The sequence below is a fragment of the Mchenga conophoros genome, linkage group LG15 (genome assembly GCF_057382185.1).
Source record: "Mchenga conophoros isolate Kocher_MC1m ecotype Shallow Benthic linkage group LG15, M_conophoros_male_GT1.1, whole genome shotgun sequence".
Classification (NCBI taxonomy): domain Eukaryota; kingdom Metazoa; phylum Chordata; class Actinopteri; order Cichliformes; family Cichlidae; genus Mchenga; species Mchenga conophoros.
The window spans coordinates 1,599,667-1,610,316 of NC_140540.1; the positions used below are offsets into that span (position 1 = coordinate 1,599,667).

Consider the following 10,650-nt stretch of genomic DNA (forward strand, 5'->3'; position numbering starts at 1 on the left):
CCTACAGACGGGCCAGAGTCGGAGTAAAAACAGCCAGTCAAACTACTGTCGCCTCACTGTTACGATGAGGGGCGTTTACGTGAATGGTGATTGGACAGCTTCGCCCAGTCTTCGCAGAGTCTGATTTGCTAATGGTGGCGTCACACGTCATTCAACGCTGGCGAATGTAAGACGTTTAAAGTTATTGTGTTAGAAAATATAATAGTAACAATGTTACAATAAAAATAAGAATAATGTGGCATTCACATGTCATGTATATGAATATGGCATGTTTTCTTTGATAAAATAAAACATTATATATATATATATAAAAAAAAAAAAAATTTCAGGTCACAGAAGCAGAAAAGGACTTCCGGAGCATTTTACATTCACAGGAAGAAGAGGGTAACTGTTTGAAAGATGGCGGCGCCCACGCAGAAGAATAACAAACCGGGGAAACCTGGAGGGAAAGAGGCTCAGCCTCTCATTATCGCCAAAACACCGGCGGAGGAACAGCGTCTGAAACTGGAGAAGTTGATGCGAAACCCAGATAAGCTCGCTCCGATCCCGGACCGACCCAAAGAATGGAACCCGCGAGCCCCGCCGGAGTTCGTCCGGGACGTGATGGGCTCCAGCGCGGGTGCAGGCAGCGGAGAGTTCCACGTTTATCGCCACCTCCGCCGCAGAGAGTACCAGAGACAGGACTTTCTGGACAAGATATCAGAGAAGCAAACTAAGGACGAGGAGTACCTGGAAAAACTGGAGCGGAACAAAGAGGCCGCCGAAGAGAGGACAGCGAAGCGGCGGAAGAAGCGAGAGAAGATGAAGCAGAAGAAGCTCCTGGCGAAGAAAGCTAAACGTGAAACTAAAAGCAAGAAGGAGGGAGACGACAAGAGCTCCGAGAGCGAGGAGGAGGACGAAAGCAAGGATGAAGACGAGGAAGACGAAAGAGAAGCTGAGGATGACGCAGAAGCGCCCAGCTTCATCATGGGGAAGAAATGAACCCGTGAAACGTGGAAACTCCTCGCAGTTGGACACACCAGCGACACTTCAAGCCTTTGAAAATAGGAGATGATTTGGATCCTGTGGTGAGCCTGCAAACAGGAAGGTGGACCTGACCTGCTGCAAGGATTAAAAACATTGTCGCTCATCAGCAGAGACACTTGGACTGCCTCGTTTAGCAGGCAGGAGAATCCACCGAGGGACCGATGTTTGAAAGAGGAATTGTTCAGTGTAGTTATTGGAAGCCTTTGTCGTTGTTATATTTCAGTATGATTCAGGCTTATCTGCAGGGAAATCCAGCTTTGGTTTTAAGTTAGGAATGTTAACAGTATTTGGAAATAATCTATTTCAATGTGCTAAATGTTTTGAAATAAAACTGAATAATAAAAACACCCGGGTGTTGTGCAAGTTGCTCACAATGAAACCCAACAGCCAAGATGATACTTAGACATGTGATTGATGCTTCGATGTTCTCCTGTGCAGCCTTGTGAAGCTGCCCCTGGCCCAGCCTGTTGCCTGTGGGTACAACAAGCTGCAGAAAGCAACTCAAAGAATGAAAAGGCGTGGCTCCTGGAGGCTCGGGAGTGTCACGTGCGATGTTCTTTGAACAAACCCCTGCCTTCCACGGTGGTGACGACCTCCCCCGGTAGCCGTCACCTTTCTTGAGGCAGGTAGAGTAAAACCTGGCAGCCAGATATTGTCTGAAACAGGGGAAGCTCTTCCTGTCAGACACTGTTCAGCTGTCACACTGAAGCCTTTGGGAGGCTTTGCTGTTTAGTTTCAACTATTAAAAACACTCAGAACGTTTGTTTGCTTCAGTGTAATAGTTTGCCTGTGCCTACTTGTTAGTTTGCTCCTTTAATACAAATAAGAATATAGCTGGAAGCGAGTCACTGCTTTCCATCAGGTTTTGGGTTTCTTCATTTATACTTATTTAGTTAGAAAATGTTGTCATTCCTTCAACCTGAATCCTTGACCGATGCTGCAGATTAATGTTAGAAATGTATGTCATACTTTTACTTGTGCTCAGTATCACATGTTCCCCGTTGGATTAAAAAAAATGCACATTTCTCCTAATCATATTAAATTCAAATGATTTCCTTTAAATGTGATACCTGAACATGTTTTAAAACAACATTTGCTCTCTTCCTTCTTTGGTTTAAACTTTTTCTTTTATTTAACAAAATGGGCCAACGGGACTTAAATAAAATGTGTTTTTGGTCTTTTTATGGTCTGAAAGTCATTAAAAAATGTTTACCTAGATTCACAAAATATAAAAAGTGTTTCATTGAAAGAGCTGTTAATGTGCACGTGCTTTATGATTTTAAGTATCTCTTCAAAAATTCATCCTGTCAGCAAGAACAGAAAAAGGATGTTTGATGTACACGTGGCTTTCTGTTAGCTGTAGTGAAACACATTTAGGTCTTAGGAGTGTATCTTTAATATATTACTGGATATTTTTATTTATGATTTATTTTAATACCCGATGAAGATCAGTTACAATTTTTGACATTTGTTTTTTTTCCTGCACAGCTGTTGTTCATTCAGGTGAGTTTTCAAACTAGCTGCTTATTATTTAACAAAAGATTCAACTTGAGAAAATGTATTTATTAGCTTTCAGCCCTCCTGCATGTGTATATGTTTGCTGAGTTGCACAGCTAAAGAAGACTCGCAACCTTTGATTTGACCTTCACAAAAGTAAAGGAGTATTGAAGGAGTATTAAAATGAATTATTTTCATGTATAATTAACACGAGAGCTCTCTGTGCATATTATCACACTGTATTTGCATCATATAGTTTTTTGAATAGCGATGCATTGAGGAGGACATTTCCACAAGCCTGACTGTAGATACGGATTGGTGGAAGAAAAAGTAGAAAGGATGAGGTAAGAAAAGACAAATCATAAAGAATGAAACAAGTATTGGCGAGGAAATGAATCACTAATATCCAGCGTACCATTTTAATGCACTTTATGTGTTTGACCTTACAGCTCATTATCTCCCTATAAAACACTTGTGAACACATAAGTGGAAGAACCTTTGGGAACAAATGAAAACTTCTAATCAGACAAGCTAACGTGTGTTTTCAGCAGCCGTACAGCAGGTTGATCCTCCTGATGTCCCAGTAGGACATGCCCTGCCTCTGGCCAATCTGGACGTTGGGGTTGGGGATGGGGGTGATGGTTTCCCTGCCATTGATGGAGAAGGCTGTTCTTTCATAGTGCATTATGGAGGAGTAGTCGTAGGGAGTGTTGAGGTTGTTGGTGTCCTGCTTGTCGAAGTTGTAGGCCATCTGTGGGTCGATGTTCTCCCAGTTGATCCTGACGTAGTAGTCGCGGTCGCTCCTGGTCTGCTCGTGCTGGAAGCCCAGAGCGTGGTTGACCTCGTGCTGGATGACGCCAAAGTAGACGCAGCCCTGCCTGTTGAGAGACAGAACCTGCTTCCCTCCCTGTCTGCCCAGAGAGAAGCATCCGTTCTGGCTCTCGATGCTGATGTAGTCGTTCTGGTTCTTACGGTCGACAAAGCGGACACAGGTCTGGCTGTGGAAGGACTGCAAGGCATTTCTGATCAGCTGCCTTTCCCCGCTGCTGTACTCACTGCTGATGGTGAAGGGAACCGTCACCAGGCCGTTGTTGTCTTTCTGCCACAGGCAGCTCTGGTAACTCTGGCATTTAATGACATTTCTGCTTTTTGGAAGCAGGATGTCTCCTTCCAGCAGGATCTCGTTGCTGCCATTGTTTGCGGTCAGAATCCTGGTGGTGATATCGACGGTGTGGTCTTCCTCCACCTGGCCCTCTCCTCCTCCTCTTTCCTCCATGAGAGGATGAGCCTGAGAGAGGCCGAGCAGGAGCAGCAGGCTGACAGAGGGACTCATCTTCAGAGTGGGTCTGGTAGCTGTGGAGCTTCTTTGCAGAGCTGCTGTGGAGAGACTCCTCGGAGCTTCGTGTCTGACACAGTTGAGTCGCAGGTCTTTATACTCTCCTCTACAGGTGTGTCTGCAGGAGGATTATGGGCTGAGGTCAGTAGTAATAAGGGGGCATTAGTCCAAGATGGCAGCCAACCAAACCGGTTTGACAACCGGTTTGATGGTTTCATGCGTGTGCCCGTTCAGGTGTGCTCGGGGCATGCTAGTTCATGTGTGGAAACACACAGGGCGTCAGAGGGGTTATATGAGTTTATGTGTTTTTAACTGGGTTTTAATTTAATCAAACCATAGGGTTTTTTAATTAAACTATTTTTATCACTTAGGTGTGTCTCAACATTCAGTTATGCAGACATATGTCTTCTTAAAAGCAATTCTTTGTTTTGCGGGCGGAGTGGAAGCTGTTTTGGTTCCAGTGTTGGGAAGGTTACTTTTAAAATGTATTCCATTACAGATTACAGATTACATGCCCCAAAATGTATTCTGTAACGTATTCCGTTACGTTACTCAATGACAGTAACGTATTCTGAATACTTTGGATTACTTAATATATTATCATGCATTTTTACAACTACGTGACTGTACTATTGCTGTGATTTATTACTATTACTGAAGGTTCGCGGCTCTGAACCGTAGTAAAGGGACCTCTGACTAATACGTCGGGTTCGTGTCGGGCTTGTAGCCGAAAAATAGCTTTACTTTGTTGTCTGGGTCAACTTTGCTAGCAGAGACAGAGAGAGGCGTTGAAAGGCTGCTCCAACGGAACTTATTGTTTCGGAGGAAAACACGAACACGGTGTACAGTCGAGTCTAAATAGCTTATTTACAGCTGGGCTCGTCAGGCTCTCTGTTTGGCTGCAGTGGTTATTATTATATTTACATGCTTCCAGCTCCCGTTTCTGCTCGATGACAGCTCGTACTTTTCCTGACAGGGACTAGAAAGAGAGAGCAGATTTCTCCTGTTTTGGCTTCCTGTTAAATCCAGAATTGAATTCAAAATCCTGCTCCTCACATACAAGGTCTTAAATAATCAGGCCCCATCTTATCTTAATGACCTTGTAGTACCATATCACCCTATTAGAGCACTTCGCTCTCGCTCTGCAGGCCTACTTGTTGTTCCTAGAGTATTTAAAAGTAGAATGGGAGGCAGAGCCTTCAGTTTTCAGGCCCCTCTTCTGTGGAACCAGCTTCCAGTTTGGATTCAGGAGACAGACACTATCTCTACTTTCAAGATCAGGCTTCAAACTTTCCTTTTTGCTAAAGCATATAGTTAGGGCTGGACCAGGTGACCCTGAGTCCTCCCTTAGTTATGCTGCAATAGACGTAGGCTGCCGGGGATTCCCATGATGCATTGAGTTTTTCCTTTCCAGTCACCTTTCTCGCTCACTATGTGTTCACAGACCTCTCTGCATTGAATCATATCTGTTATTAACCTCTGTCTCTCTTCCACAGCATGTCTTTATCCTGTCTTCCTTCTCTCACCCCAACCAATCACAGCAGATGGCCCCGCCCCTCCCTGAGCCTGGTTCTGCCGGAGGTTTCTTCCTGTTAAAAGGGAGTTTTTCCTTCCCACTGTCGCCAAAGTGCTTGCTCATAGGGGGTCATATGATTGTTGGGTTTTTCTCTGTATCTATGAAGCACCTTGAGGCGACTTATGTTGTGATTTGGCGCTATATAAATAAAATTGAATTGAATTGAATTGAATTGAAAAGACGGAGCGGGTCTGGGCGACTGGTTTTAGAAGTATCACTGCAGCGTTTATCTTCTAAAGAGCTGAATGTTATTTGTGACCATTTACTGTGTTAAAAACTAGCTGGCTTTGTCTCACTCTTAGTTCAACATTCCGAAATCCCGATTTTTTCTTTCTTTCTTTCTTTCTTTCTTTCTTTCTTTCTTTCTTTCTTTCTTTCTTTCTTTCTTTCTGTCCCGTTTGGCTCTTTTGCATCAGAATTGTTGTCTAAAGGCAAAGGAAGATGCCCAACGGATTTACTTTACCACATTGACCATCCCAGCCTTGCCGTAATGGTCCATTTGATTCACCTTTTATTGTTCATTTTATTTTCATTTGCTGAATACGGGACAGACTTGACTGGGGGAAAGAAGGGGAGAAAGAAAGAGGGAAAGAGAAACAGCTGAGAAGAGGGACGGGGGAGAAGGGCAAAAGACAAAAACCAACAGAACGGGCAGAGAAAAAAAAAATGCATATATCGATCACCTGGATCACCTGCTGAGAAAGAAAAAGAAAACAAGCAGAAGAGAACAAGAGTAATAGAATAAACAACATCACAATGATATATGGGAATATGACAGTAAATACTAAATATTAAACATTATTGTGCAGCACATAAGATCAACAGAACACAGTGTGCTTTGAGGTAGGAGCCAAAAAGGGTGTAGTTTGTGGGTGTGATCACCCGTGTGTACACCTGTGAGCATGGACGCGCTTGTTTTTAAAAGGTTCCTTCATGTAATAATCTGCTAGAGGGTGTGGGGGGGCCACAGCCCCGTCCTCCAGGGCATGAAGCAGGTATGGAGGAGATCAAAACTCCAGACATCCAGAGGCCCCCAGAACACAACAGACCAAGGAAGACCAACAGAGGGGCAGCCGCGCCACTGTCCCAGTAAGAGCTGAGGAGAGTCCCAGATGAGGGCTCACTCAGCAGCCGCGGAGCAGAAGCCAGGGGGAGTTGCAGTGACGCGCCCGTGAGCTCCGCCGGCAGCCAGCCGTGCCTGAGTGACCGAGCCCCAGGCCGAGAGGCCGGGGGCACCCCACCTCCGAAGTGGCCCGAGCGAGCCCCAGGCTCCAGGCCCCGATAAGCGGCCGCCAAGGAGTGAGCCGGTGTGTACCTGGACGCCCATCCCCGGACACAAAGAACCACCAACGCACCGATGTCTGAGGGAGTCCGCCACCGGCAGGGGAAGTGGTGGTGGGCGGAGATAGGCCTCCAAACCTTGGAGGGCCTGAGATGTCCCCAGAGAGGTGGCGCCTGATAACCAACCTGACATAGACACAGACATACAGGCACACACAGACACAAACATCCATTCCCACCCTCATGCTCTCATATATACTCACTCCACACTCAACCAACGTGGAGACAGACATGAAGAGACGCTGTACACACGATCACACTCCCCAAGCGTACTCTACAAACCGGGTCTAGGTACCCTTGCCCCTGGAGGGGGGAACTGCACCCAGACCCAGGTGGTGTTACCCTTTTCCCTGCGGTGGGGGGAGGCAGGCCGCCCCGACTCCGCAGCAGCAGGGAGGCCCCACACTCCAGACCGCAGTCGGACGGCCACCTCCTCCTCCTAGCCCCCCCGCTCCAGCAGGTCGCAGAGAACGGGGGTGAGAGAAGACTCCAAACCTCCCTCCACCCGCTCATTGTAGTGTTGATGCATGTGTGTTCTAAGGTGCAATTAAAACCCAGGAGGGCATGGAGCTACAGTGGGGCAAAAAAGTATTTAGTCAGCCACCGATTGTGCAAGTTCCCCCACTTAAAATGATGACAGAGGTCAGTAATTTGCACCAGAGGTACACTTCAACTGTGAGAGACAGAATGTGAAAAAAAAAATCCATGAATTCACATGGTAGGATTTGTAAAGAATTTATTGGTAAATCAGGGTGGAAAACAAGTATTTGGTCACCTCAAACAAGGAAAATCTCTGGCTCTCACAGACCTGTAACGTCTTCTGTAAGAAGCTTTTCTGTCCCCCACTCGTTACCTGTATGAATGGCACCTGTTTGAACTCATCATCTGTATAAAAGACACCTGTCCACAGCCTCAAACAGTCAGACTCCAAACTCCGCCATGGCCAAGACCAAAGAGCTTTCGAAGGACACCAGGAAAAGTATTGTAGACCTGCACCAGACTGGGAAGAGTGAATCTACAATAGGCAAGCAGCTTGGTGTGAAAAAATCAACTGTGGGAGCAATCATCAGAAAATGGAAGACATACAAGACCACTGATAATCTCCCTCGATCTGGGGCTCCACGCAAGATCTCATCCCGTGGGGTCAAAATGATCATGAGAACGGTGAGCAAAGATCCCAGAACCACACGGGGGGACCTGGTGAATGACCTGCAGAGAGCTGGGACCAAAGTAACAAAGGTCACCATCAGTAACACACTACAACGGCAGGGAATCAAATCCCGCAGTGCCAGACGTGTTCTGCTGCTGAAGCCAGTGCATGTCCAGGCCCGTCTGAAGTTTGCCAGAGAGCACATGGATGATACAGCAGAGGATTGGGAGAATGTCATGTGGTCAGATGAAACCAAAGTAGAACTTTTTGGTATAAACTCAACTCGTCGTGTTTGGAGGAAGAAGAATACTGAGTTGCATCCCAAGAACACCATACCTACTGTGAAGCATGGGGGTGGAAACATCATGCTATGGGGCTGTTTTTCTGCCAAGGGGACAGGACGACTGATCCGTGTTAAGGACAGAATGAATGGGGCCATGTATCGTGAGATTTTGAGCCAAAACCTCCTTCCATCAGTGAGAACTTTGAAGATGAAACGAGGCTGGGTCTTCCAACATGACAATGATCCAAAACACACCGCCCGGGCAACAAAGGAGTGGCTTCGTAAGAAGCATTTGAAAGTCCTGGAGTGGCCTAGCCAGTCTCCAGACCTCAACCCCATAGAAAATCTGTGGCGGGAGTTGAAAGTCCGTGTTGCTCGGCGACAGCCCCAAAACATCACTGCTCTCGAGAAGATCTGCATGGAGGAATGGGCCAAAATACCAGCTACTGTGTGTGCAAACCTGGTAAAGACCTATAGTAAACGTTTGACCTCTGTTATTGCCAACAAAGGTTATGTTACAAAGTATTGAGTTGTATTTTTGTTATTGACCAAATACTTATTTTCCACCCTGATTTACCAATAAATTCTTTACAAATCCTACCATGTGGATTCATGGATTTTTTTTTCACATTCTGTCTCTCACAGTTGAAGTGTACCTCTGGTGCAAATTACTGACCTCTGTCATCATTTTAAGTGGGGGAACTTGCACAATCGGTGGCTGACTAAATACTTTTTTGCCCCACTGTATGTGTAATGAGAGTAATGAGTAATGAGTGAGTAATGTGAATGTCTAAGTTGTGGGATAAAATTGAGGCAGAGGCAGCCAGAAGGGGACGGGGGGGGGGGGGGGTAGCCTCCTCTGCCACCCTGGTGACATACCCCTACTCCAAGGCCCTGCATGTGTGGGTGGTTGTGGTGGAGCAGGAAGAGGGGGGCAGCTGGAGATGGGGAGGGAAGGAAGGGAGGGGCAAGTGACCCCTCCCTGGGGCCAGCTCCCCCGCTGACCCCAGTAGGCACCCCCATACTCCGCGACCCGCCAGGGAAAGGGGGCCCAGTGCAGCAGCGCCGCCCGGCCCCACAGAGCCCGGGACAGTCCACCCGACCCCACCGCAGAGAAAACTGCACCCACCCCACCATCCACTCATCTTCCAGACTACATGAGACAATAGACGCCCAGGCTGAGATCCCGATTTTTAAATAAAACGATCGCATCAACCCTGGAAAGAAACCCCAGTAGATGCATAAAAACTAGTTAAATTAAAACTAGTGGTTTGATGAAATGAAACGCTTGTGAACATGCTGACATTACCCATTCAGAAGAAACTCCCATTTGTGGCGTTTTTAAAATAAAATGCTGGCATCACTGCAAGCTGAGATATTGTCAGAATCACAAAATTAGTGTGACTAAAACACCAACACTTTTGACTAGATGTAAATGAAAAGCAGCCCCTCTTTGTTAAGGTGCACTGGAACCAAAACAGCTTCCACTCCGCCTGCAAAACAAAGAATTGCTTTTAAGAAGACATATGTCTGCATAACTGAATGTTGAGACACACCTAAGTGATAAAAATAGTTTAATTAAAAAACCCTATGGTTTGATTAAATTAAAACCCAGTTAAAAACACATAAACTCATATAACCCCTCTGACGCCCTGTGTGTTTCCACACCTGAACGCGCACACGCACGAAACCGGTTTGGTTGGCTGCCATCTTGGACTAATGCCCCCTTATTACTACTGACCTCAGCCCATAACCCTCCTGCAGACACACCTGTAGAGGAGAGTATAAAGACCTGCGACTCAACTGTGTCAGACATGCTGTGTGATGTCAGGTCTGTGGACGGATCAACACAGTTACTTTACTGGGTGGGACGTGTTTAACCACAAAGCTTAAACAAACCAAAACTAAACTATTTCTATGATTAAAAAGTGGAATCAGTGGAGGGCACAAAGAACACGTCATGTTGTACCCACGAGGAAACAGCTACAATATTTAGATGAAATGCAAATAACAACATTCACAATATTTACATCATCTTCACTGTGAAAGACAACACCAGGGTGTCCCAGAAAACGGATCAATTTTTTGATTATAAAGAATTAAACGCTTGTTGAACAAAGTTATTATAGTTTTGTATTTCTGTGATAAATATTTTTTAGCTTAATTTTTAATTGTTTCTGTCTTAGTTTTGGAGTTTTGGAAATGAATGTTTCCTGTGAGACTCGACCTGTTTCTGGAATGTAGTAATTTTGCAAGATAAAAGACATTGCTGCAGGAAATATTAGAGGTAAATTCCAGTGCTATCAAACGTGACAAACACTTTGTCAAATCTCTCTAAAAAGATTTGTAATTTTCTGTTTTTCTTTCTTTGACTGATTAATACATCACAGGAACCTTGGCTTCCTCTGCTCGTACCTTTACCCTGAGCCAGGTGAGCTATG

The 10,650-nt window shown here is 45.6% G+C and overlaps 2 protein-coding genes and 1 non-coding gene across 3 annotated transcripts; 2 read left to right on the top strand and 1 right to left on the bottom strand.

Annotated features, from left to right (window-relative positions):
* Nucleotides 1–18: 18 nt before the first annotated feature.
* prkrip1 (PRKR interacting protein 1) lies at nucleotides 19–2,208 on the top strand. Its single transcript, XM_085246020.1, has 2 exons — nucleotides 19–166; nucleotides 330–2,208. Exon 2 carries the CDS (start codon nucleotides 400–402, stop codon nucleotides 979–981), a length of 582 nt encoding a protein of 193 aa, XP_085102146.1. The 5' UTR covers nucleotides 19–166; nucleotides 330–399; the 3' UTR covers nucleotides 982–2,208.
* LOC146557463 (small Cajal body-specific RNA 13) lies at nucleotides 1,458–1,732 on the top strand. The gene has a single exon (XR_014888776.1).
* A 260-nt stretch (nucleotides 2,209–2,468) lies between the features above and the next one.
* Nucleotides 2,469–7,386, bottom strand: LOC146557464 (high choriolytic enzyme 1-like). The gene has a single exon (XM_085246019.1). It carries the CDS (start codon nucleotides 3,854–3,856, stop codon nucleotides 3,068–3,070), a length of 789 nt encoding a protein of 262 aa, XP_085102145.1. The 5' UTR covers nucleotides 3,857–7,386; the 3' UTR covers nucleotides 2,469–3,067.
* Between the last annotated feature and the right edge of the window lie 3,264 nt (nucleotides 7,387–10,650).

What these genes read in the sequence shown, in the direction of transcription:
- prkrip1 (XM_085246020.1), top strand. Translation starts at nt 400, where the DNA reads ATGGCGGCGCCCACGCAGAAGAATAACAAACCGGGGAAACCTGGAGGG.
- LOC146557464 (XM_085246019.1), bottom strand. Translation starts at nt 3,856, where the DNA reads ATGAGTCCCTCTGTCAGCCTGCTGCTCCTGCTCGGCCTCTCTCAGGCT.